This window comes from Pogoniulus pusillus, chromosome 8 (genome assembly GCF_015220805.1).
Source record: "Pogoniulus pusillus isolate bPogPus1 chromosome 8, bPogPus1.pri, whole genome shotgun sequence".
Taxonomy (NCBI): domain Eukaryota; kingdom Metazoa; phylum Chordata; class Aves; order Piciformes; family Lybiidae; genus Pogoniulus; species Pogoniulus pusillus.
In genome coordinates, this window is record NC_087271.1 from 12,865,971 (window position 1) to 12,893,862 (window position 27,892).

At 39.9% G+C, this 27,892-nt stretch overlaps 1 protein-coding gene across 3 annotated transcripts in view; it reads left to right on the plus strand.

Moving 5' to 3' along the window:
* KIFAP3 (kinesin associated protein 3) overlaps window positions 1-27,892 on the plus strand; it is a 72,266-nt gene that overhangs the window by 15,256 nt on the left and 29,118 nt on the right. For all 3 annotated transcript variants that reach the window (XM_064147286.1, XM_064147284.1, XM_064147285.1), the window contains exons 11-17: window positions 13,609-13,709; window positions 18,377-18,485; window positions 19,751-19,863; window positions 20,811-20,976; window positions 21,180-21,305; window positions 21,671-21,769; window positions 22,475-22,560. In XM_064147286.1, the coding sequence (XP_064003356.1) occupies window positions 13,609-13,709; window positions 18,377-18,485; window positions 19,751-19,863; window positions 20,811-20,976; window positions 21,180-21,305; window positions 21,671-21,769; window positions 22,475-22,560 (800 nt within the window). The remainder of the gene's footprint in view (window positions 1-13,608; window positions 13,710-18,376; window positions 18,486-19,750; window positions 19,864-20,810; window positions 20,977-21,179; window positions 21,306-21,670; window positions 21,770-22,474; window positions 22,561-27,892) is intronic.

The window sequence follows — 27,892 nt, forward strand, 5'->3', positions numbered from 1 at the left end:
CACAACTATGTTTGCACTTGGTATCCTCCTTTGTGCTGGGCTAGGAGGAAGAAGAGAAATGGCATTTGGAATTCTTCTTCTTTGTACTTCCTTCCTCAAGTCAATGTCACTTGGCAGTGAACTGAGAAGTGGAAGCTCATAGAATCATAGAATCAACCAGGTTGGAAGAGACCTTTAGGATCATCCAGTCCAACCTAGCACCCAGCCCTATCCAGTCAACTAGGCCATGGCACGAAGTGCCTCATCCAGGCTTTTCTTGAACACCTCCAGGGATGGTGCCTCCACCACCTCCCTGGGCAGCCCATTCCAATGCAAATCACTCTCTCTGGCAAGAACTTCCTCCTAACATCCAGCCTATACTTTCCCCGGCACAACCTGAGACTGTCCCCTTGTCCTGTTGCTGGCTGCCCGGGAGAAGAGGCCACCCCCCACCTGGCTGCAATGTCCCTTCAGATAGTTGCAGACAGCAATGAGGTCACCCTGAGCCTCCTCTTCTCTAGGCTAAACAACCCCAGCTCCCTCAGCCTCTCCTCATAGGGTTTGTGTTCCAGGCCTTTCACTCAAAAACCACCGCAACAGATAAAGAAGAGCTCCTCTAACACGATGGCCCCGACACCATTACAGTGCCAGGAGCACCCACTCCCTTTCTTAAGCTCTGGCCAGGCAGGCCCGGGGGAGCCCCAGCAGTCTCTTCCGAGCCCCCAGGCTCCCACACCCCTTCGCTAGGCCGAGCATGAGCCCGGCTGCCCCCGGCCCCGGGTGCTCACAGCTGGCTCCGACAGGACTGCGCTCGGGGCCTCTCTTGTTTGAGAGAGGAACTGGCTAGGTAGTCAGGTTCAGCTTCTGAATGTAAGCTTTTGGAGCAGGAAGTTGCCTCTTTTATTTGTAAACCAGTTAGTACTGTGGGCTAAGGCTGGGGCTTCTGGGTGCTAAGGCATGACACCAATTAATGAGAAATCCCTGCTCCCAGAAATTTCCTGTTTAATATAAGAGTGAGACTAAACTCATCATCCGCTTTCTGATTCCAACGTGGAAAACAGAATTTCTTTTCAAATGCCATTGTTTTAGACTTTAGATAGGACTGTTGTAGAAGGCAGTTCAGCCTAGAAGAACTGGCTGCTAAAATTGCTGTCTATTCCTGAAGTGGCTATTAGGGTCATCTACAGCAAGTTCTGCAAGTACTTCAGAAGCTTCACTGGGTCTACAGGTGGTTCTTTTTTCCTTCACTAGGAAGGAAAAACACTAGGAAGTGTTTGACTCATTTTATTTTTCCGTAAAGGCATGTGCTGTTAGCCCTAACTCCTCCCTGTAGCACTGCTTACTTTGCAGTGTGCTGGTTAGAAAACGTGGGTAGGAATTTGTCTCTTGATGTAGCGCTGTGATTCACAGGGCTCTTCTTGGTACAGTGATTCAAATAATTTTCAAATGCATTAGTTTGTGTATCCTGTCCCAGGGAAGCCTGTAGCCTTAATAATAAAATAATTGTATGCCAGATGCCTCTTTTATACAGGTTGCTTGGATTTTAAACACACTTTATTCAAGTCTCTACCCTTCGAATTGCATTTGCAGGTCACTTTAAAGTGCTAACACACCTCAACAGCTGTTGACAAGTTACCATGCAGCTCCTAATGCTCAGAGATCAGGTTTGTTGACTCAGCCTACTGAAATTTAGCATTTGTGCATGCTGTGCCTTTGAGTCTTTAGCACTGGCTTTGAGATGAGTATAAATTAAACATAGTAGGTGTTTAAGAGGAGAGTTGAAATTGCAAGGAATTAAAGTATAGGATTTGTCAGGCAGTGGTTTAGGGCTGATCATTCAGGAGGCTGCAGTCTGCTGTTCCGGAAGATGTGCTGCTTTCCCAAGGAATGCTTCGTGCCTTGGGCATGGGAAGGGTGGAGGCTGGAAGCAGAGAAGATGAACTAGCTTCAACCACGCTATCAGGAACAGACTAAGTAGGGCATGGCTGTATTGGAGAAGAACCGTCTTCCTTTCTCTCTCGCTTCAGAGCGTTGAGGCTGCTGTTGAAAGCATCACCATGAGACATTCTGCTTAGTCTTGGCTTCCACTTTAATTAGCCTTTTCTTTTTAACAGTGCCAATGCCTGCTTCCCGATGTAGCTTTGCCAGTCAACACCACTTGCTAGTTTTCTCGGCTTCTCTTCACAAGTCTAAAGTATTGTGTATGACAATGCTTCTCTTGCACCCTTCAGGCACCCAAGTTAATCAGCTACAGCTGAGCTTGTCATGCTCTGAATCTCAAAGAACTGAGGCAGCTGAGGGAAGTTTGACTTCAGACTTGATCATAATAAGGAGCAGAGCTGTGGAGGCCTATGAGGGATAGCCTGCTATGTTCAGGCCTCTTCACATACAAGCTGCTTGAAGAGAGATTAGAAAAGATTTTGTTGATTTGTATAACTTAAATTCTTTACCTGCCTTGTAGCATACCCTGCCTTGTAGCTGTTGAGTCATCAAGGTCCCGTGGAGCACTTTTATTGTACTGGTGGCTTTGATGTAATACTTAGAAATTATGTTTAGAGTGACCTGTTTTTTAGTACATGCTCTTCATAAGCAGCATGCTGTAGACTGTTGTGTAGAGGTTTGGTTCACTCTTACAGTACTTTCATTTTGCTTTGCATGGCATGATTCAAGTAGAGCACAGCAGAGGAGCTTGGTGATCAGTGTATGTGCTTGCAGAAAGTATTATCACTGAAAGGGGGAAACATAGAGATGAACTTCAGGAAAACTTACATCCTTCCTTTATCCCTGGGAATGATTGGACATTGTTGGACATAAGGGAAAGATGACCATTTTCCATAATTATTCTGCTGGCTGTGTGATTAGTTTCTAAAGTAAATGCCCTGGCAGCAAACACAACATTGTCTACAAGGAAGAATAAAACCCCCTCACTTCTTGTTTGGTCCAAATCCACTTTGTTTTTCAGTTAACTGTCCAAACCAAATGCAAAAAATTTAGCACAACTCTCTTAAGTGTATGCACAGCTTGTGATACACATTCTTCTAATAAGGGTGCTATTTTATGCTGTGTATGAGCAGTTTCTTGGCCTTTGTGAAGTGAGACAAATAGTTCTTCGTTCTCAGTAAGAGCAGGCAGTTTGTGCTGCAGAACCAGCTGAGTGCTGCAGTGTGCCGTGACCTCTTCTTAGTGGACCTGTGTTCAGAAGGACCCCAGCTCCTGGGAGTGTGAGGCAGGTGGTACTAGGGTTTCTGTGTCTGACCATGAGTAAGGTGTTTCTCTCAAAAGGATAGAAATAATAGGGAATGGTGCAGATGCTGTTTGCACAGAGAAACTGTGTTGCTGCTCAGAGGGTGAAAGAAGGTCAGGCTGCATTTGAGAAAATAGGTTTTCGCTACAGCGTGTGTGTTCATCCCTTTGAGCTGCTGGATGGTTTTTAGGTGTACCAGTTGCTTAATATCTTGAAATGTCATTTTCTTTTCAGTTCCTAGTGCAAGCCATGCTTAACGAATGAGAACCTTTTATGCTTGGAAGTCAAACTGAAGTGGCTCCACTTGGTTGCTCAAAGTTACTATCTGGGGATGACTGAATTAGTAAGTAGGTTACGAAATACTACCAGTTACAGACTGGGCCTAAATGGGACACGGAGTGCAGAAAGATTGTGCATATGGCTGTGAAAGTGTTACATAGCGCCAAGGTGTTCAGACGCAAAGATTTTAGGTGGTGTGGCTTACGATTTGCAGTGTAGATTACAGTGATTGAAAGAAAAGTGGATTTGTGGGTTTATATTCAGCCAAGTAGATGAGTGTTATATGAAACAGTATGGTCAGTCCCAAGCAGCAATAGTCTACTTTTGTTGGTCACAGCCTGTGTCAAGCCTATTTGCCTTGCTAATGTGAACATCCTGGCCTGATAGTGTTAGTTTCTCAGTGTTCCAAGGGTTAGCATAAGCACGCTGGTGAGCGCTGCCACCTGATCTTATGTAGAAGTCTAGACTGTGCAACAGCTTGTGGACTCCAATGGTCAAAGTTTTTTTTAATGAGTTCTTTATTGAAGCTGAAGATAGTCAGAGTAGAGGGTAACTTTAAGAGTCTGATTTAGTCTTCAATGAAGAGTGTCTTTGCTAGGTTCATTGGTAATTTTAAGAGTTTTTTATTATCTAAAATATTTTCTGGAAACAGCTGAAATTCTTTTTATATTTTTCTATACTTTACAAGTTTCTCTTAATGAGCAATGAAAGAATTGCCCAACAGTTGTTACATTGGATTTCTTAACAATCAGATCTTGATACATTGTGCAGCTAGGCTGGATTATATGCTGTCTGCAGTTTAAAAACCCAAGAAGTACTTTGCTCTTTAATTAACGGAGTGCTGTGGGTTTTTAATGTTCCATTCCTTTTATGAAAGTTTCTTTTAAGGTGGCTTAACATCGATGTGTTCTTTTTATGAGTTCACTTGGCCTTTTTGTAATGAACTTCTTATGGAGCTTCACACATCTGTTGGAAAATAGAGCTTCTTATAGGCTACTGCAGTGTTTTTTTTTCACTTTAATAGGCCTCGTTTATCCTATAAAGAAACATACATTTTCTTACCTGATCAAGTGAGCAAACAATAGGGGTCAGACGTGGCAAAGACCCTAACAAAAAGCATATGTCTAGCCATCAGGGTGAGGTAAAGTCATATCGGGATTGCTTGAAGTTATTAATGGCAGTAAAATTTATGCTTCCTCCTGTTTTCCCAATTAAATTGAGAAACCTTTTTCTCCTAAGGTGATTCTGCAGCAGCTGGTTCAAATACTTGTTGTGTGAATATTGCCTGAGGTGTCTCCTTTATAGAAGAGGCTGGCTGAAGCACATTAAGTAACAGTTCAGCTACAGGGACCAGTCTGTTGGAAAGCAGTAATTATTAAGGGATTTATTTTAATGTTAGTGTTTTTAGCATTTTTGGTATGGCTAAGGCTTAAAAAAATCCCAGCACAATAACAAACAAACAAAAAACCTGAACAGAAGAAACACAGTACAAATGAAAGATGTTTCTTCAGTATTCAACTTCTAAATCCTTGTAAGAAGTCTGAATAAACCTAGCATGCAGACTTAAGGAGAGGGATGGGTGCACAGTGTGCTTTGTAACCCAGCACTTATTTTAACTGTAGAGTAGACAGCAAAATTTAGTGTTATTAAAGAAAAAAATGATGACTTCTGTTGGGAAGTAGGGATTTTGGAGAGATGCAAATATCACTAACACCGTGTTTGAAGCAGAAATAGAATCCTAGCTAACTTTAAGATAAAATTCTTCACCATATCTCTGGTTCATGCTACTGGTAAATGGTAGTGAATGATCAGGAAAGAGGGACATCATATTTTAAATAAGCTAACAGGTTTTTGAAGTCTGTTGTCTTCTGGCTCCTTTAACACTGTCTAGAGTTGAAAACAGTGTTTTCCCAGGGTTTTTTTAGCTATTCTAGAACCATCCTTGCTAAGCTGAACACTCAGCCTTTGACAGTTGGGTGAGCTGTGATGTGCTGCTCACAAGAGCATCTTTGTATTTAGCTGTGTTGCTAGCATTTTTTTTTAAATGAAAAGGGGAATTCTGGTGTAACACAAATTAACTTCATGAGTGTTGACTGAAAATAAACTGCTTATGGCAGCAGTAAGGGTGGGAGTGGGCAGACGGCAACAAGCTAAAGATGAGAGAATTGTGTTGTTGGAAATTCACCAAACTGATGAATTGGAAGAATCTCCTGACCCAGTATTTCTACTGTGGAGCTTACAATAAATGATTGTGTAATTGTATTCTTGTAACTGTTTCTTTGCATATTGCAAGAGAAAATGACTACTTTAACCGTAAAAAGTAAATCTAGTCATCTTCATGAACTGTTGATATTTGAAAGCTTTACAGGGCATAACTTGGGTGCCTAAATCATGACAGAACAGAAACAACCAGTTCTAGTTTCTTGGAAAATCTCCATAAAGAAAGGGTGGAGATCTTCTACTCTTAATCCATGGTAACATCTTCATAAAGCCTGTATGAGAGCCAAGGTAGAAGACAGAGGAGTGCCTTTTCCAGAGCCCTAGTGAAGCCTGCACGCAGAGGGATGGTCTCAAAGGATCACATGGAACAATTTTGCAGATGGAGTAGTCCCATAAATCCCGGGGCTTTTACAAGTTCAGATGTAAGAGGGATGGTTGCAATCTACTTTCTCTTTTGGAAATGTGGAAACATCTTAACTCACAAGTTTCTGCTGGTTATCTAAGAGGTTCTCAGATGGTCTTCTCCAGGGAAGATCCTCATGCCTGCTATGGTAAAAAACTGTTCGCCAGCTGATAGGTTTATCTTCAGACCTTTTGAGCTGATGGGGAAGAAATATGCTAACACAAATTTATTGCACTATGGTGAGTGGGAGCTGGTATATCTTTATAACTAATTTCTGTTCTTTAGTGTCTGACATCTGACATTACATGATGGGTTATAATTTTTACATACTTGAATAGTCTCATTTTGTAAAGCAAAATATTTGAGGCTGAGGCATCCTTTTATTCTTTTTAGGAAAGCAGTCAGACCTTGGAGAAACTTGTAGATCTTAGGACATTACCTTTTAAATAAAAAAACCCTGTGTTTTCACAATAAGAAGAATGCAATTGAATTGTTTACCTTTCTGCCAGGACTCCTCAGTGAGAGTGTGCTATTGCTTGCACAGCAGTAGTGTCTCTTGAATAATACAGAGGTTAATTCTTGCTGTCTGGAAGACTCAATGGCTCAATCAATGTTTAACACCACTTGTTGTGCTTAGTAGATTTGTTCTTTATCAACTCTGAAGCCCAGATAAAAACAGTTCCCATTTCTATGCAATGAATCATCCCTTTCTCAGAGGGGAAGGTAGTATCCTGCATTGGTTTTTTGCCTCCTTCTGACAGGAGCATTTTGAAGTACAACTGCGCCATCCATTAGCAGATTGCTCTGCTATAGAGCTGTACACACACTGAGCCAGGGAAACCCCAGCATGTGAAACCTCAATCTCTTTCCATTCCCAGTGAATTCTAAACAAGATTGGAAGGGATTTTTTAGAGCAGAGAAGTCATGAGTATTTTCTAGTAGCTGCAGTTGGAGCAGTTGATGTAGTTTAATGAAATATAGTGCATATATGGGAAACAAAACAAAACAAACATGTCCTATAAATCTCCATTTAATTGTGCAGCATTTAATCTGTGTAGCTTGGTGGAAACTTTTGAAGGTACAGCTTTGTGTGGAATTTTTTCCACCTATTTTGGAAGTAGATTTTTTTTTTTTTAGTTCAAACTGAGAACCATCTCTTAATTTCCAGTTTATTGTAATAACGATAGTTCTTTTTCTATCCCTTGCTTTCTTCCTTAGTCATAACCTGACCCAAACCAGGTATGTTTTGTGGAGAAAAAAGAAGTAGCTTTATCTTCTTCCTTCAGGATAATCCTGTTGCCTCTTATTTTCTCCCTGACTTGAGCTTCCAATTGCTTTATCTCTGTTTTTTTTTGCAGTGTATGGTATCTTCTAAATAAATTGGCTTCTATTTTCTGTGAGGATTCACATGAGTTCCTACACTACAAAAATAGACATTTTTCTGTAAGATTAAGCTTCAAAAAGGGGTATATCTACATTCAGCAACGTGCTATGGTTTATTGTCTTTTATGAGTAGCAATACTGCAGTGAGGTGTTTGCTGTATATTTTTCAGTCTGTCGTGCATAGAGCTCCAGGCAGAGAAACTGAGCTTGGGGTTCCAGCTGCACAGCTTCATTTTTGTCCATGGCTGCAACATTAAATAACTCAATGCAAATTCATTATTTATTAGTCTTTTGGCTTAGGGTTCATCATTATAATTCTTTCTCTGTTTCATAGTATTTGTTTCAGATGTGGCATGTGCTTAGTTCTTTGAGGGGAGAAAAAAAAAGCCAAACAACAACACAAAAGGCACAACCCCCTAATAAAATACCACACAAAGCAACTAACCAAACAAAAAATACCCAAACAAACCACAACCACAACAAAATCAGGGCTTTAAGTGTGGCTTAAGGAATTAAGCCAGTTTCAGGTAACAAGGATGGCACACGAGGAGTTATTAGTATGTAATTAATATCACAGTGTATTATTTACACTGCCTGATCTCCTTGAGTATGAGCAGATTTGAAAATTCTTCCAGGTTCTCTTGATAAAATAAACTGATATATCCAATGTGATTTGTCTTTACAAATGTAAATCAAACCAATATGTGTCTAAACCACACCTGGAGTTACTTAGTCCAACTGTTTCAGAGCAGGTTTCCAAGGAATAATATGGGTTAGAGTAAGCAGAGATACCTTCCTATCACTTTTTTTTCCCCCCTAAGATCACTTCTAGTTGTGGTAAATGTTACTGAACTCCATCATTTCTGACAAGTGTGAGACAGCATATAAATCCGATACTCAGTTTGTGCCATTCTTATCCATCTAGATTTCTTCTTCATCTAATTCTGCAGCAGATTTGACTTGAGAGTATCAGGGTTTGAAACTGAAATGAAGATTCACTCTGCCATTTTAATAGGTATTTACCTTGGTTTGTCTTCTGGTTTTGATTTAGCGGAGTTAATGTTTTGCACATGAGTTGGATGAGGATATATGTTTGTGTCTGATGTGGAGACATTGATGATTCCATTAGAAATGGATGGGTACTTGAATTACTGATAGTCTTACATTTCAATAATTTAGTCCATAATTTATGTTCTCATTTTCACTTTAGTATTTAAAAGCTGAATGCTGCTGCTCTAACTTAAATTGGCATTTCAGTTTTACAGCTTTAGGGCTTCTTTTTTTGTTACTGTGCAGCTGTTTTTTAAAAATTTATTTTATTTTAAGTTCACAGACTCAACCAAAATGTAGTAGGGCCTGATCTTAAGATCATAAACTGATTTGTTTGTTTGTTTGTTGGTTTTAAATTTTGCCTCTGCTACTAGTACCATTTAGATCATTAACCTTAGTAAAAACTAAACATGGAATTCAGGCATTGCCCCACAGAACTGGCACATGGCTTCTTGTTAATGTTCAAAGGCAGAAAGTCTGAAGCCATTTTGAACTCAGAACCCATCATGTATTTATTTCCCTCTCTAATTTGCAGAAAACTAGTTGTGAAAACAGCCCGAGGGACACGATATTTTCCATCCCAGCTGCTCCAGCTGAACTACAGCTGCAAAAAAAATCTGAGTATTGTTTCTATAAACTGTTGAGTGTATTTTATAACACAATAATTCCCACAAAATCAGTAACTGCAGTTAATGACTGGTTTGTTAAGGCATTAACTGCACTCAGCTGGGAATGACCAATTTCTCTGGAATGATTGTATAAGAACTAAGGATAATTCAGTAACACTTTCAAATAATTATTTGATTTATTAATGGCAAATTCTTGTGGAAGTCCTATCAAAGCATTTGTGACCTTCACATTTAATATCCAATGAGTTCATTATGATTCATGTTTTATTGCCATAAATACCAGAAGAATCCATAATGACTAGGCCATTATTTTCCAGGGCTGCCCTTACTGCTCTAGGCCATTTGGCTATTTCACCTTCAGCCATAAAAAGCTTGATACTCAAAAACACCAGCATTTGTAGGCCACAACTTTCTGGCATCCCACCAAAACTTTGGTGATTTTTATGAACACATTTAGAGATCTGTTTTTTCTTTCTATTGCTTTTTCTAGTTAGGGGAACAATTGATGCCTACTGTACCAAGTCAAAACAAAGTCTTCCTTCCAGTTTGCTTTTTCTTATGTGGCCTTCAGCAGTGGTAAAAAATAGCAGTTAAGCCTTGGAAAGCTTTTCTCCAGAGAGGTACTGGGCAGGATTTGAAATGTTTACAGCTAAATCTCTAAACAGTGATTGGCTTAGGGCTATACTCATTAGTGTTCACGTAAGTATAAACTGATTTTGGAAAAGTAAGCTTGGTGCTGGCATGTTCAAGTAAGAGTAGCTGCCAGTTTGTATTTTTAGACTGAGGTCTCTGTGTAGAAGGATGGCAGTTGGCTGGGTGGAATTTTCAAACAGGATGTCGCTTCTTACCTTTTTATACACCCTTCAGCCCAAAAGATGATGCTTAGTGTTGAAAATGCTGTAGCTGTTGAGTCTGTTCTCTGAACTAATCTTCAACAAACTGGTTTTGCATGATTTCCAGTCAGCTCTCTAATAGGCTGCATGCTTCCTAATTGAGCACAAGATTTACAATTGCATTAAATCATACTGGCTGTGCTTAGGAACAACAACCTCTTGATTTTCCTGAAGCATTTGATTCTGTGGATCATGAATTAGAATCATAGAATCAGTCAGGGTTGGAAGGGACCATAAGGATCATCTAGTTCCAACCCCCTTGCCATGGGCAGAGCCTCCCTACCCTAGATCAGGCTGGCCTTAAACACCTCCAGGGATGGGGCCTCAGCCACCTCCCTGGGCAACCCATTCCAGAGTCTCACCACTCTCATGCTGAATAACTTTCTCCTCACGTCCAGCCTGAAGTGCCCATCTCCAGCTTCGCTCCATTCCCCCGATATCCTACAAAGTCCCTCCTCAGCTTTTTTGTAGGCCCCCTTCAGATACTGAAAGGCCACAAGAAGGTCACCTGGGACCCTTCTCCAGACTGAACAGCCCCAACTCTTTCAGTGTATCCTCATAGCAGAGGTGCTTCAGCCCTCTGATCATCCCAGTGACCCTTCTCTGGACATCCTCCAGCACGTCCACATCCTTCTTGTAATGGGGGCTCCAGAACTGGACGCAGTATTCCAGGTGGGGTCTCACCAGAGTGGAGTAGAGAAGGAGAATCACCTCCCTTGACCTGCTGGCCACGCTTCTCCTATCACTGTTCTACATGAGAACTGAAAAAACAACAAAAGTTTCATTTTTTTCTCCACCAAGGTTCTTCCATGGGGAAAGTGGGACTGAAACTTCTAGACATCAGCCTGACAATTGGTCCTTTCTGGGAAATTAAATTAACATGAAATTAAAACGTATACACAAATATTTAGAAGCTGCTTTAGTTGCATACTGTTTTATTTTAGCTTTAATTCTATAGTTTATTTTCATCTTTAAGTTAGTGGAATGCACGATCTTTTTTCTGTTTACTCACAATTCAAAAAGACTTCCTCACTGAGCCTGTGTAATTGGTGCTTGTGATTTAAATGCTCTAAACCCTCCTCTCTGCCCTGTGTTGACAGTAGGACAGGGGAATTCAAGGAAAATGGTTCAGTTAACTGCACAGCCAGGAGGTACTTTAAATTCAACTCTTCTTTATCACAGAATCACATAAACATTCATGTTGGAAAAGACTCTAAGGATCAGCAAGTCCAAGCAATATGCCTACTCTGCAAGGTTTTGTGTGCCATGAAATCTACCTCACAGGACATACTCCGGGAGAATGATTTAAGTGCCGGAGTCATTAAAAACTAACTCTTGAAGAGTTCATTTAGATACAATCAATTTATTTGAATTCTTGCAGCTTTTTACACATTAGATTGAGTATCCAGATTGTCTGAATTATTTTTAGTTGTTTGGAAACTGAGGCACTGTTGTCATTCAGCACTGACACACCCAAGGTGTTCTTCGGGCTTCAGAAAAGTTGTGCCCTTTTTATAAAAGCAAAGATTATGCAAAGAAGTTCTTCTAAAAAATCACAAGGTCTCTGCTGCTGCAGTAGTCTGTTGTGCTGGAAAATAAGCTACAGATATTGTCGAATACCAGGAAACTGATTTCTCTACCAAATATAAGGCTTAGCTGATGCTTTATCTTAGCACTAATGAGGCTTGCAGAACAAAGGAGGAAAAAAACTCACCGAGGACAGATACTAAACAGCTGTAAGATAACATCGTTCTTGTTGATTGTCTGCCAGTTCATACCTGCTGATGATCTGGTCCAACTTCACTCTGGTTTGTTTTTCTTGTTGCTGTTCTGGAAAGCCAGTTTTCCTCCCTTTTGTACTGGCTCACCCTTTACTTCACATAGTTTCCTGCATTATCCAGCAAAGTGTAGTTGTAATTTGAGTCTTAAATTTGAGCCTCTGTAAGTTTGAGTCTTAAATAGAGGCATGGAAAGAAGTGTTAAGGGCAGTGTAAACAGTTCTTTTCCTAGCCTCATGAAATTTTAATGCATAGTTTACTCTAAATTTTTATGTTTGCATAGGAGAAGCCTTTAGCTGTATGTCTGGGAAGCTTACTTCATGTTGGGTTTACAGTGTCAGTGAACAGGTAGAGAAGAGGACCAGTCACAGGAGAAGCACAAAAGATAGTAAACGTTTTGTTTGCTTAAAACAGAATGTCTATGCTTTAGCAATTAGTAGTTTTGTTTTATTACCAGCCAGAGAGGCTTGCAGATTTGGGCATTATCTTTTGTCCAGCTGTGAAGTGTGCAGAAGGTTGTGAATACAAGTCTTGGTTTTTTGCAAACAGATAAGAATCCAGAAGAATCTGGAAGGTCAGCCAAATTTTATGTTGGGTATGGGAAAGAATACAACACTTCGGTATGGCAACTGCCAGGAGGGTTTCACAAGGTCTTTTTTGGTAATTTAATTTGGAAAAAAGCACAAATGTGCATTCTTAGAATAAGGGCATCATATCCTTGCTGCTTAAAGGAAATTCCATCTCCCAATGATGTATGCACAAGAAAAATCTGTTTTGGTTGCCGTTTGAGGTCTTGATACTTTGCCAAAGTGTTAACCAGATACATTCTAATTTAGGTTAGACTGAAGTGGAAGGTAGGATAGTTTTGATCACTTGTATAAGAACAGTGAATAAACTGAATTGATGATCTTATTACATCCTGATCTAACTAAGATGAATGTTCAAATGAATGCTTTATCCCATATATGGCCAGTGTCCTGCTAATGCAAGGCTAGAGGAGAGCTCAAGAGAAAGCTCAGTCCAGATTTCAGTAATGAGTCAGAATCAAATTCATCTGTGTTGTTCTTAAACATTTGTATGTTTATCTAAGGTTTTATAGAACCTTTCAGTTAAATATTTCACAGACTACTCACATTAACTGCTTCAAATTCTCTTGACAATCTTTTTCTCTTTGGGAAGTACTAATGTGAAAATCTATGAATGTTGTCTTTGCAATGTATGAACACAAAAGGCACCCACAGGATAATATTATCCTTCAGGTTAAGAAAAAAATCAGTTTGTGACTTACTTGAAAGGCACTGGATTCCTTCTACGACACTTTTTACCAGTTGTTCTTATTTTTCTCTGGCAGTGGTACGTTCTTTATCAGTTCACTTTGAGACAAGCTTGTTTTTTCAACAGGAATACCCACAGCTAAATCGACATTACCTTTGATATTTAATTTCCTACCTGACCTATTGTTATTGAGTGTTCCTTTCACAAAATAGATCTCCTGCAAAGTGAAGTTAAGGAAGTGTTTTGAGGTGCTGGGGAGAGGGGGAGTAGTTAATAATGGCTTTGTTGCGTCTTTGTACAAATTTGTGGTAGGTTTGGACAGGCCAGGCAAGAACCTTTCATTAATGCCATTCTGATATATTTTTCTCCCTGCTAGGTAAGACTTCTTTGCTTTGCATTTTCCCTGTTTAAGTGTTTACAACACCTAATATATCAAGCTTTTATTAATAGGATTGTTTTTGTTTCCTCTTTCTAGCAAATGAAAACTACAAACAAGTAGCAATGTGTATTCTGTATCACATAAGCATGGATGACCGCTTTAAGTCAATGTTTGCCTACACAGACTGTATCCCAAAGGTATGTGCTTGTATGGATGATGAGGTGGTCAATGCTCTGTGCCAGTCGTCTCCTCACTCATAGCAGAGCGCGCACTGACACCCACAGGTTACATTTGGAACAACCATGATAATACCTGGTCGGTAAGGGACCGCCTATTGCTGGTCCAGAGAAGGGCCAGGAGGATGATCAGAGGGCTGGAGCACCTCTTCTATGGAGACAGACTAAGAGCTGTTCAGTCTGGAGAAGAGAAGGCTCCAAAGAGCTTTCTAGTATCTGAAGGGGTCTACAGGAAAACTGGGGAGGGAGTTTTTAGGGTGTCAGGTAGGACTAGGGAGAATGGAGCAAAACTTGAAGTGAGTAGGTTCAGGTTGGCCGTTAGGAAGAAACTCTTCTCTATGAGGGTGGTGAAGCACTGGTGCAGGTTGCCCTGGGAGGTGGTGGAAGCCCCATCTCTGGAAGTTTTTCAGGCCAGGCTGGATGTGGCTCTGAGCAACCTGATCTAGTGTGAGGTGTCCCTGCCCATGTAAAGGGGGTTGGAGTTAGGTGATCCTTGAGGTCCCTTCCAGCCCTGACAATTCTGTGATTCTCTGTTCTCTGTCAGTTCTGCTAACACTTGAGCTTCATCAGTGAATTGTAAAAGTACAGGTGACCTGACAAATTTCTACAGAAGATCAGGAATGCTTGAAAGAGATTAAAGCTTTTGCACAGCAGGTCCTTAGGGAACGTTGTGGAAAGTATTTCCTTTACAGTTTTAGGAGGCATTCTTTTCTGATCCCATTGGGTATCAAAATTTCAATGTCTCCAGTATTACAGGATATGAACTGGAAACCAGCCAAGCAGTGTTATGTTGCTACATGACAATTCTTTTTCCGACTGCACGCATATACAACAGGAGAGACTTGAGGACTGTGGAAAGCTCTTCACTGATCATTCGGACTACTTTTTGTTCCTTAATGTTTTGTCTCCAGTCATAGCCTTTGATCCAAACACAGACAATATAATGTGGTTTTGTTGTTTGCTGTGTTTTGTGGTTGGTTTTGATTTTGTTGTTTTCAACAAGTACCAAATCTTCACTTCCTGATCTTTTTCTCAGTCCTGAGAAGGCTGTAGTTAAGAATGCTTGTACTGCAGAAGTGTAAAAAGCTCTTTGGTAGTTTTTTCAGATCTGTACCATGATAACTTGTTTCCTTCCAAACATGTTTTTGATATAAAATCCATCCAGAATGGGAAGTTGCCATGGAAAGTTTTTTAGAATGTTTCTCGTCATCATCTCATGACAGAAGTGGTGATGTTTTTCCAAATGCAGGAGGATTCTGCAGGATGAAGTGGGGAGAACTAGTGGGAATAACTTGTCTGTGGTACAAAATGGTCTTGTAAACATCCTGCTGACTGTTTTTCCTGCCATAAGAAGCAACTGTATCTTAAGGCATTTGCATGATATAAGGGACCTCCTTTGTTCTGAGCAGTTACCAGCCAAACCAGAATTCATGCACTGTGTTTCGGGACTCACATATGATGTGCTTTCAGGAGGTCTTGGCATGGCTTTTAGATCCCCAGTGCCAAATGTGAAGAGCTGTGGAAACTTCAGTGATATCATACTCTGAACTTTGAAGAATATCGTTGTTCTGACAGTCTGTGAGTGCTCATACAAGTGCTTACAGAGCTAGAGGAGCAGCAGACAAGTCCACTACCTTCATTGGATAAAATTGAAAGCATACCTGTGGCTGTTGATGCTTTAGTGGTCACTGCCAGCTGTTCTAAATGCGCAAGCTGGACAACCAGAGCTTGAACTTTAGCAATGAATGTTCAAAATTAGAAGGGTTAATAAGGACAGCAGAGGTGGCAGAATATATGGGGAAGTGGATAAGGCATCAGGAGAGGAAAACAACCTCTTTGAAAGGACTCCCTGCCATGTCATTCCACCCAGAAAACCAAATTCTGTTTTTAATAGTAGGTTTGTTGCCTTTTGATGAAAGGTGTATGTCTGAACTGGCAAATACTCAGTAATGAATGCTGAGCTGTTGTAGAAGGTGATGGAAAATCAGTCCCCTGCTGTCCCTTGGAGCAGGCAAAGTGCTTGATGAGGGCTAGTGCGTGCTGTCCCAGGTACACATCCTCATGGATTGCAGGAGTTAGTGGGTGCTATTCTAGTAAGAGTTAAAAGTGAGTATTAACAGTTCATTCTTGTTTAGACCTCAGCAATGCATGTTTTGTTTAAATAGGTGCAAATGCCATCCAGATGCTTATAAAAGCCTTTATTGGTAATAACCTGGCCAATCAAAGGGCATGGTTAGGCGGTGATGTCATGGTGATATTTAATATTTTACCGCAGAGCAGTGTGCAAGGTCCTCTGCAGCTACCCACATGTTTTCCACCACGGTTGTCCTGTTTGGCCCCTCTTTGATCTATAAGCTTCTTTTCAGCTTAATGCTGGTAAACGTCCTCTCTTGACAGCACCCTTTGCTCCTGTCCACCATTATCTGCTGAAGTTCAGAAACCAGAGCATCACTTCAAACAGCAGAGTTAGGGAGTAGCCAGTCAGGAGAGATTCCTGAGGCATGCAGTTCTGGCATAATCATTCAAAGATGTTTGAGCTGGGCTTGGGGAGGGGGTTGGACAGAGGTGTATGTGAACAGAGAGCTGTGGGGGTTGGCCTCTGGTCACTGGTAAATAAGTGAAGGCAGGTGCCAGAGAGTCTAGACACAGTGATTTCAGTCCTGGTCTGTGGTATCTGATACTCAATATGGGACTTGTCTGATTGAACACTACTGCCTCTTCATTGCACATGCTGCAGTCTTTTTACTGCCTTCCTGTTAAATCAGTAAAAGATGACAATGGACATAGTAAAAGCAGAACAAATTTAATTTTAATATTTCCTATTTGGCAGCAATTACTCTTCCTTTTGAAGTGGCACAAGAAGCAATCAAATTAAATGAAGACATAATGGGAAACATGGAGCTTGTACGAAACTATTATTTTAAAATTTGAACAGCTTTAATTGAAACTGGATATATTTTTTTCTTTTTATAGAGAAGCAGTTCAGTAATTAGCAGTGTAATCCCATCTTGTTAAACATCTAATTTCCATGGATTTTTTTTGTATTGTGTAAGTAATGAGAATGTTTCCCTTCAAATTATTTGAAGGGTTTTTTAAAAATCTGGTTTTAAAGGTTTTGTAACAGAAGAGTTGCAGGGGGTGACTTTTGAATGCTCGTGCTCTACTTGTTAAGTGGCAGCTTTCTTCTCTGGTTAATTCAGTCTTACATGGCTGTCAGGCTTATGGATTTAATAAACTAGGGATTTTATAAGTTCTTAAAGCATCTCAGGAGAATCTGATTATACCTTTTTAAGAAAGGGAGGAAGAAATCAATGACAGCTTTTAAATTAGTACATGAAAGTCTCAGAAATAAAAAGGGATTAATAACTGTTGTAACTTTTTTTTTTTTAATTCGGGTCTATTTGGAACAACAGGCTGTTTGCTGATAATAGAAAAACATACAGAATTACTCTAGTAAAATACTTTGGAGTGAAATTCCTGCAATCCTATTGTTCTTCTAGCACCGTCCACCCCACCCCCCTCAAATGGATTGCTCACCCACTTACTCTAATTTTAAGTGCGTTGCAAACTGTCTTTCCACCAGGGGGCAAGCACACAAATATTTAATTGTTGGTTTCTTCTCCCCCCACCTCTTTTTGGCACAAACCAAGCTACTTTTTTTTTTAACCTTATGCCTCTCTTATCTTTAGGTTCAGTTGTTTCTGCTTCCAGCAATCTCAGACTTGTCATCACATTGCTTGGTATTAACTTGCCTTAGGAGCTGAGCAGATAGGGTGATGTCCTGCGGCCCCTCAGTGAGGAAGACATGCAACCTATCTGCCGTGGTTGAAAGTGGAGCAAAATAATTGGATGTATTTGAGTCATGTTTGTATGTTCTACATGCCTTTTGAAAAAAAGTTCATATTGAAGAGACTCAAGAAGAGATAGCCTGTGATGTCATGGACAACACAGGTGCCAGGTGTATAAAACGAGGGCAGTCCATTATGTTACTTGCTTAAGGAACCATCTGGGAATTCATTGACACCTATTAAGCAGTAGGAACAGGATTACAGACAATTGTCTGATTGTGTTAACCCAGGTTGTTCTAAGCTCTTACAAAAGAATAGAACTGATACTGGGAAGTTTTTGTTGTATGGCAGGATTCAGGTCAAGCAATGGAATCTGCAAAGATGAAGCATTTGGCTGCAGATACAGCTGATTTAGCTAGGAACGGTAATTCACAGCAAAATAATGGTAGAATTATTCTGCAATTAAGTAGTCTGTTTAGAGTCATAACTGTATTAAACAACCAAGTACTGCTCTGACTTCCTGGCATTTTTCTATCCATCCATTCATGACTTTACATTTATTTTTACTGTCGTCTTTTTTTTAACTAACCCAAGTTAAGTTAAGGTGATGAGTGGCTGCCATTTTTAGGATCTTACAAACATTGTTGTCCCCCTCAAACCACATTGCCAAAGAATGGAACTAATGCATCTTGTGCACTTGACCTCTGTTAAGTTTACTGTTCCTATGGAATTTCATTTTTTTAAATGTTTTTAGTTTTAAAAAAAGCTTCTGTAGTTGCTATAACATTTCTAATGCTCTGGAAAGATTAATGACTTCAGTGTGCCTGTGTTTCTTGGCAGTTAATGAAGATGCTTTTTGAATGTCCTGATGAGCGAGTTGACCTGGAACTTATTTCTTTCTGTATTAACCTTGCTGCTAACAAAAGAAACGTGCAACTCATCTGCGAAGGTAAGTGTACTGAGAGTTTGCTGTGTTCTTGGAGACGGCAACACTTTATCCAAGTATTTTTATAAATTCTTACCTGTATAAATAATGTATATGTGAGCTCTTTATAAATTCATGTATGTATATGTATTGTTAAAAAACATAATGCACCTTTTTGGGTAATGATTGAAAGCAAATGGTTGTATCCACCCCGAAACTGGCCTTGGTGGCAGCTTTTACACTGAGTAGCCACACCTCTTCTGTGTGCATGTAGTTGTATAAAACACAAAGATAACATTACTGTGGAAAACTGCGGTTGTATGGAGATCAGGATTTTGTCTTACTTGATGCTGAAATCCATTTTCAGCTAACAGGTGTTAGCTGTACCAAATGAATAGCCTATTGATGTAATTTGGTTGCATCTCTCCGTTTTATTTCTTTCTGTTTAACTGAGTGCCTTTGGAGTTCTGGTATTTTGTTAAATGGCATAGGTGAGTTCTGAATTTCATTCAGTAGCTCTTTAGATTGCTTTTAGAATTTCATTATTTTCATACTATCCTTTTTAAGTGGAATATTGTTATTGAGTAGCTCAGATTTTCATTTGTGCTCAAAATTTTCGCTATGAACTACAGTAAATTAGTAGGCTTTAAAAGGGTCATTTACAATCAATGGATTTGGTGGCCAACAATACCCACACAATGATCTCCATGACTGCTAAATAGTATTTTGAAACCATAACAATGTGTTTGTTTCGTGTCACGGAATGACAGAAACATTCAAGTTGGAAAAGACCTTCAGAATCAGCAAGTCCAATCAATAACCCTTCCCTACAAGGTTCACCCCTAAACCATATCCCCAAGCACCACATCCAAAAGACCTTTAAACACATCCAGAGTTGGTGACTCAGGGTTAGTGATTCTCTTACGGGAGAGAAGTCTTTAAGCTGCATCTCCACTGACTGCACTGGATTGTGGGTTCAGATCTAGAACCTTTCTTGATCTGAATAAATAATTAAGCACACCTGAAATAGTTATCTGACTTTTTTAATGTCCCACCAGTGCATATGGTAGTTATTTTAAAGAGAAGCTACTTACACAAAGCACATATTTTCAAATGAAACTTTGAAGGAGACAGTTTCTGTCTAGGTTCTTCACTTTTTCCTTCTAGACTTTTAAAAGTTAAAGATATTTCTTTGTGTATACATATTGGTCTCTTGAGCGACTGGTGTTTTCTTTGAGTTTAGAATGTTTATTATTTGGAAGACTGCCTAAATGCTTATTTCTTTGTAGAAAATGGTTTGAAAATGTTAATGAAGCGGGCTTTGAAATTTAAGGACCCATTGTTAATGAAGATGATCAGGAATATTTCACAACATGATGGGCCAACTAAAAGCCTGTTTATTGTAAGTACAGTCTACTGGAACCTTATGGAAGTACAGTTTACTAACTTATGGAATCTCTGATTCTTCCTACTGGAAAGGATTTGCTTTGGAGAGCTGCATTGTTTTGTCTTTACAGAGTATCCAGTTTAAGTTTTCTTGCCTGTAGTGGGTTGATTTGTGGTTGCTTGGTTTTTTGTTTGTTTGTGTTTTTTTTCTGAGCTTATCTCGGTTGGTAGATCAGAGTTTGGATCCCTACTACAAGGAAAATAGATCTTACTCTGTATTGCTGCTCCAAAGCAAACATACACAAACAAGAAGACAAACCCCCAACCCAAGTGCTGGGTTGTCCATTGTAACAATTAACAGTTATCCTAAATCTCTGCTTCTGGAGCTAGAGGGCAAAATAAAATGAGGCTTTTTTCACTGTGCCAAGTAAATATTTTGAATACTCCCTATTCAGTTTACCATGTAAAGCTGCCCTTTCAAAAGAAAGGAGGGGAACACAATATCCTACTTCTGGAAATTTTAAACATACTTTTACAATGGGGATTGAATATCAAATTGTCTTAAACCAGCATGGAATTAGTAAGTAGAATTCATGATTCCTGTGTTCATGTCCCCAGAAAATCTTGTAGCTGTCTCTTAAAATGTTTAGGGGAGGTTGCCCATTACTGACACTAATGTGGTATGATGTTAGCTATCTTCTTTTCCTTGTTATAAAACAATGTGTTCAAACTGTGGCTAATTTTGGAACACCTGAACAAATTATTCATATCTCTTGAAAGTTAAAAGCCAGAGAGGAAGAAGGCTGAAATGTTTTCTTTGATTATTCAGCTAAAATAGAAACTGCCACATTAGCTCTCATTTCAGGAAAAAAGTCTCTTTAGTGTTGTTTTGAGAACTAGTTTTGATCTGACCGAGTTGTGAGCTCTTCACATCTCCACTGTTTGTTGTTGCATTTTCTTTAGGATTATGTTGGTGACTTAGCAGCTCAAATATCAAATGATGAAGAGGAAGAATTTGTGATTGAATGCTTGGGAACGCTTGCAAATTTGACCTTACCAGATCTGGACTGGGAACTTGTGCTGAAAGAATACAAGCTGGTTCCCTACCTCAAGGACAAACTAAAACCAGGTCTGTACAAAGCTTGGTTAGATATTGAAATAGTGTCTCAAAGACTGCTTAGAGTGCTCTTTCATAGGAGACTCTGCTTACTTTTAAAATTTGTGACTGACTGGGGGGGAACATAACGCTGAAGAATAGAGTCATATCTACAGTATACAACTGCCACAAGATAAAGAATTTCTAAGAGGTCACACTGCCTCCTGACTTAACAGGTTCTGCGGAAGATGACCTCATTTTGGAAGTGGTGATAATGATTGGAACGGTTTCTATGGATGACTCCTGCGCTGCTCTGCTGGCTAAATCTGGAATCATCCCTGCACTCATTGAGCTTCTAAATGGTATATTTCCATGTTTGGCTTGTTTTTCAGAAAGGTTTGCTGATGTAGCCGTGTTGTAACTGATTGCATCAGCTATATCCTCTTGTGAGGCAGAGGTGAATGTTTTGTATACAAAAGGAGGAACGATTACTCACTTACTGATGAGCTATCTCATAGATTGTTTTTTTTTTCCACAACTCTTGCTCTGGTCTTTCTGTTTGACTGGAGCAGTCATTTTGTGTAGTCAGGACATGAAATCTCATGCATACCACTGAACTGTCTAGCTGATATGTAAGAGCTGGGCTTTTCCTAAGCATCAGGAGTTTATTATTGTGAGATCTGAAATTGTGGGTTGTTTGGTTTTGTTTGTTTTTTTTCTGTTGCAGCTCAGCAGGAAGATGATGAGTTTGTCTGCCAGATCATCTATGTGTTTTATCAGATGGTGTTCCACCAAGCCACCAGAGATGTCATTATCAAGGAAACCCGTATCTTTTCAAAGGTTAAACACCTAGAATTACAGTACTTAATTTGCCATCACTTATGTTAGGCCAGTAGTTCTCTTACATAAACCTCCTGATCTCAGAGGCTTCTCTGTAAATGGTTTAAATGGCTTTTTCCTTTAAGCTCCGTGGAGTATCTAAGAAGCCATTTGGGATGTTGCCCTTTGTCTCCTGTTTGGACTCCTAGGTGGCTAGCTTCTAGGAAAAGAAAGAAATCTCATTTCTTTTTATATTTGTAATGATGTATTAATGCTGTCACTTGCACAATAGATTATCTTCAATATTTTTGAGACAAATATATTGGAAACATTTCTTCTAAAAGCAAGGAAACTCCCTGAAGGTCACAAAAGTAAGTATCCAATGACCAAACCATTCCACAGGGTCTTTGTCTTTTGGGCTAACATATTAGGTGCATGGTCTCCTATAACAGAGCAGAGTGTATTTTCTCTGTAATGGGCATATAATTTTTCTTCCTTAGCAATTTTGAATAATATTTGGGTATCTTAAAATGTGATTAAAAGTCCCAGTATTTGGGAGAAGGCTGCTGAACTTCACATGTGATAGAAAATTTCCTGAATATGGTTCTTAATGAAATTTGCAGTTTGAATAACTCAGGCCTGGGATGGGGGGGAAAGGAGGGCAACAAAATAGAGAACACAAAAGCTTTTATCCTTAACAGTTTCTTTTCAGAGGCTCCAGCATATCTTATAGACCTGATGCATGATAAAAATGCTGAGATTTGCAAAGTTTGTGACAACACTCTGGATATTATAGCGGTAGGTCTGATTGTTTCATGAGAGCTGAATTTTTACCTATGCCATGAAAAATATTCTCCATTTGCAAGTTACAGTAGCTTCATTATTTTAGAATTATCTGAAGACATTCCTGAGATGGACAGCTAATAAAATAAATACAATGACAGTCAATTATCTAGTCTGTGTACCAGTCTTCCAAAAAGTCCATCTGCAATTTGAAAGGTCACACTTTACGCTGCAGACACATTGTAAAGAGTATTCTTTGTACTTAAATTAATCACATCACATTTAATTATTTCTTAATTTTCTAAACAAACAGCTCTTATTACCCAGCAGCTTTTATGCAGCCTTTCTACACTGCTCAATGCCAATATTTGTTCCAATAAGAAAATATGAGCAGTGATTCTGAAACCAATTGTTTTCTACTGGAAGAACAGTCAGAGTAACCCTGAGTTTTTTTCACAGTCTTCAGTTCTTAGGTTTCCTTTAGCTGCATGACTTGGTTTGTCCAACTGTCCATTGTTCACAATCAATTTTTGAGACAGTTGTTTCATGTTGAACAGCACTTGGAGAAAAGAGGGAATACTGAATTCTGGAGTGATGATAGTTTATCAGCTTGTATAGCATGTACAGTGTGAAGAGTCTCCTTCAGGACATCCTTGCCTATGAACATGGCTATTTCTCTGGTGTTCTTCATTGAAGTAAAGACATTGCAGAACTGATTCCACTTAAAAGTTGCATTTCATTGCTAAAATTCCTCCTGGCCTCTTTAACGGAATTGATTTCTTTAGTCAAAAAAATAAATGTAGCATTTTGTAGTGTCTTGGGGTAGTACAGACTGTACAGCCACTGGATGTGGAGAATCTGTCATGAAATTAAATCCTTTACCCAAAAAAGGACTTGAACTATGAGTCAAGAGTAGTGTTTTTAACAACCTTAATGCCTTTTTTTTAATATACTTAGTTTTTCTGTAGTTGAATTATATATATTGCAACTTGTTCTCTCAAACATATACAGCATAAGACCTAACTTAGAATCATAGAATCAATCAGGCTTAGAAGGGACCACAAGGATCATCTAGCTCCAGCCCCCCTGCTGTGGGCAGAGACACCTCACACTAGATCAGGCTGTCTAGAGCCTCATCCAGCCTGGCCTTAAACACTTCCAGGGATGGGGCTTCCACCACCTCCCTGGGCAACCTGTTACAGGGTCTCACCACCTTCACAGTGAAGAACTTCTTCCTAACATCCAATCTGAATCTACCCATTTCTAGCTTTGTTCCATTCCCCCAAGTTCTATCACTACCTGACATCCTAAAAAGTTCCTCACCAGCTTTCTTGTAGGCCCCTTTCAGATACTGAAGGCCACAATAAGGTCACCTTCTCCTATCCAAACTGAACAGCCCAAGCTCCCTCAGTCTGTCCTCATAGTAGAGGTACTGCAGGCCTCCAATCATCCTCTTGGATCATCTCTGAACATGTTCCAGCACATCCATATCCCTCTTGTAGTAGGAGCTCCAGAACTGGATGCAGTACTCCAGATGGGGTCTCACCAGTGCAGAGTAGAGAGGATCACTGCTGGCCACACTTCTCTTGATGTAGCCCAGGATCTAGTTGGCTTTCTGGGCTGCAAGAGCACACTGATGGCTCATACTGAGCTTCTCATCCACCAACATCCCCAAGTCCCTCTCCTCAGGGCTACTCTCAAGCCAGTCACTGCCCAGCCTGTATTGGTGCTTCGGATTGCCTTGACCCAGATGCAGGACCTTGCACTTGGTCTTGTTGAACCTCATGAGGTTGCCTTGTGCCCACCTCCATCCTGTCCAGATCCCTCTGGATGGCATCCCTGCCCTGCAGCATGTCAGCCTCACCATGCAGCTTGGTGTCATTGGCGAACTTGATGAAGGTTCCTCAATGCCACTTGTCCATGTCATTGACAAAGACGTTAAACAAGACTGGGCTCAGGACTGATCCCTAAGAGATTCCACTTGTCACTGGCGTCCACTGGGACTACATACATTGTCCAATAGCATATTTTGTCTTTTTCTATTATGGTCATTAATAATGCCTTCTAATATTAGTCTTTAAAAAAGAAGTAAAATGGCATCACATTTTTCATGTTGGAACTGTTTTTATCTGGCTCTGGCTTTACTTCATGGAGGTATGGAATGAAAGCCATTAGTGGCAGAGTTGTTGACATTAAGGGCAAGATTTCAAATAAGGTTCATTTGGCCTTATTACTTATGATGGGCATTAAGTTCAGCTTAGTAAGATCAGTTATTTCCAAGGACATCTCCAGTGGAAACAGTAGAAATGTTTTTATCTCATGGGTGATGCTGTACAGTGGATGTTTTTAACACTTGTTTTATCTTGGCACCTGTGCAATTTCCAAATGTCTTGGGCATTGACTAGTTCATGTGGGGGAGCTTTACAATGTGGCATATAGTATACATGTTGCTTAGTAATACTAGTAATATTTTTTTCAGTAACTAGATACTACTATCTGGAAGAGTAAATACATGAAGGCAGCTTCATACTCAGACATCTGAGTTAAACGTGCTTGGCTTTTTTCTTTTGTAAGATGTAATCTTTATGCTAGCTGTGAGTGACTGAGAAGTGTGATGATAAAAGATGGGAGAGGCTTCTCAGCCTAGGGCCATGAGGAAGAATAGAGGAAGGAAATGATGTGGCACTGCTGTTATTTGGAGGAGAAGAGATGACGTCAAGCACATACTGAGAGTAGTTTGTGCGGTGGAGAATTTTTTTTTCTTTAATTGTGTGACAGTGCCACACTTACAGTAGTGTCTCTGAGTTCTCTTTCTGTAAAAGGGCTATTTACCTTTAGTAGCTAGCTGTTGGGTTTTAAGCTGTGTGAGCTCTAACGAACACCATGTCCTTGTGAGGAATACAAAGCACAGCATGTCCTCTTTTCTGGAAGACATAGAACCAGCAATTAATTGTTTTCTTGGCAGTGTTGTAAGTTGGTTATGCTTTGTCACTCAGAACCAAAAATCACAGGCTAAAAAGGCAGTACATCTGGATGCTGATGGGAGAAAACATGAAATAATGTTATCAGAACCTCAGATCTTCATAGGTGTTTTGCCAGCTCAGAAGATTTGGTAAAGGAACCTGTAAACACTGAGGTGTTTGGTTGTGTGAGAGTTTTACACAACCAATGCCTTCTGAGGTGTCTGAATAGACATAGTCTCTTAGGTTTTGTGAAACTTCTTATCTGTGCTAAATCCACAACCAGAAAAGCTTAGATTTTCAGTCTCCTTGTTCCATGTATGCTGATAGGATTAGTTCCTTTGATGATAGAAATCAGAAACTAAACATTGGAGAAGAGAGATTAGAAAGTAATTTCTTCACAGAGAGACAAGTGCTTCTTTCACTCATCAATAAGCTCTATATAGTGTGATTGAAATAACACTGAAGAAAATCAGATGCCTTATAAGCCTCAGGGGAGAGATACTTTCTATAGTAAGGTAATTGTCACAGAAATTATGGAAATGTTACACTAGTGATGATTTGTTTAATATAGCTTGGCTGGACTCTGCTATTGATGAATTGAAACAGATGTGCTGCTTTAGCATACTGGGGAGTCCCAGTTTTGCACTGCTAGATGCAGGATAATCCCCTTCAAAGAGACAGTCTGTGTTGATCATTTGGGAATGCTTCAGTCTCCTGTCATGTGCCAAGACTTGACACCAAGCAGCTAGTTAGTGGACTTGTACACCTAAAACGGGACAGGTCTTATGGTTCAACTGAAAGCCTGGAATTAGCAGCTGGTGTAGGAGTCTCAAGCAGATGTTAGGTCACTCAAGTAGGTGTCTCAGAAGCCTGGACACCTGCAACTCAAAGCTTGTGGAAAGAAATGTCAGTTTGAGATGGTTTTACTCTTCAGCTTGAGATGGTTTTACTCTTCAGCTCAGACAATAACTGTCAAGATCTGAGGGGATTATTAATCTCACAGATTTCTATTCTTTTTCTGCCCCTATCTCTGTTTTACTGCAGTTAAATGATTTTTTCATAATTTACCAAAAGCATATTAACCAGATCCTTGAACTGTCTGAGCCTTCCCCCTCCCTATTTCCCCCATTTTCCTACTCAGTGTTTTTACAGCTTTAAATCAAGGCTTGTTGTACCATCTTGTTTCTCTTAGGATCAAGAGTAGATCATTATGCTTCCTGCAGAAGTAAACAATTTCTAGATAGCTACAGCATTGTCCAAGTGATGTAGGAAGAGCCTCATGACTAAGGTGTTTTTTCAGTTCTTGTTCTTTGCCCTATGTATTTATAATGAATGCCAAACAACATCTGCCTCACTTGAAAAGCCATGTTAATGAATGACTTGCATCTTGACACATTAGCTAAAAGCCTTGACACACATCCTACGTGTTGGGAATGCTGGAATTTCACATAAGCAAAAATGTGGTGTGAACCCTTAGTGCACTGGGATTTGGGGCCAGCTGTGCAAGATGTTGGCCAGCTTTTGTAGAATCAAGGAAAGGCAGACCACAGGGATTTGGTGTTGGCTGTATTTGAATAGGCACCGTACTTCAAGAATAGATAACCTTTGACTCCAGCTTGGTGTCCTCTTTTCATGAAGTAATCATTTCAGGAAAAAAAGTTCTCCCTTAAGACCCTCACCTTTCTACGGTGTCTCTTGTTCCCCTGTTATCTTTTTAACAGTCTTGAATACGGGGAGGTAGGCAGAAGAGCAGGTAGGATGTAGAGCTGCAGGCAGATCAGCTTCTGCATTGCTAAATTTGCAGTCAATCTGTTTTGATGTTGATAGATTTTGTGACAAAGAGCACGCACCCAATAAGAGAGGGTTTAACTGCAGAAGGATAACCACTTGCATGCAGTATTAGATAGGCCAGGCATGTGCTGGTTGCCTTTTGTCTTCACATAAACCTATCGTGGACAGATTTCCTTCTAGCATTGGTGCCTGCTTTTTGGAGTTTTGAGACTACGAAGGTGAGCCAAACCATTGTTCTGTGTTGCTTTCACAACAGCTTGCCAATGATTGGCTTTACATACCTCCAAAGGAAAGAAGAAGAGTTCCATTCTTCAGCTCTTAACAATATAGGATCCCTGTGAATGTGTTTTATGTTGGGACCTAAATTCAAAGGGCATGGAATCATGCTTTGTGTCACAGGTTTCTACTAACTTCCCATCCAAATATATTTAGTGATGAACCTGATTGCAAGCAAGTGGCCCAGGGTTGCACAGGTGTAAGTGTTAGAAGGATATTTTCGGCCTGTGAATGAATTACCCCCCTGGTGTTGTAGACACCTGTAGAAGGTGATCTGTAACATCTGTTTCTCTCCTTGGTTTATAGAGGCACATGGT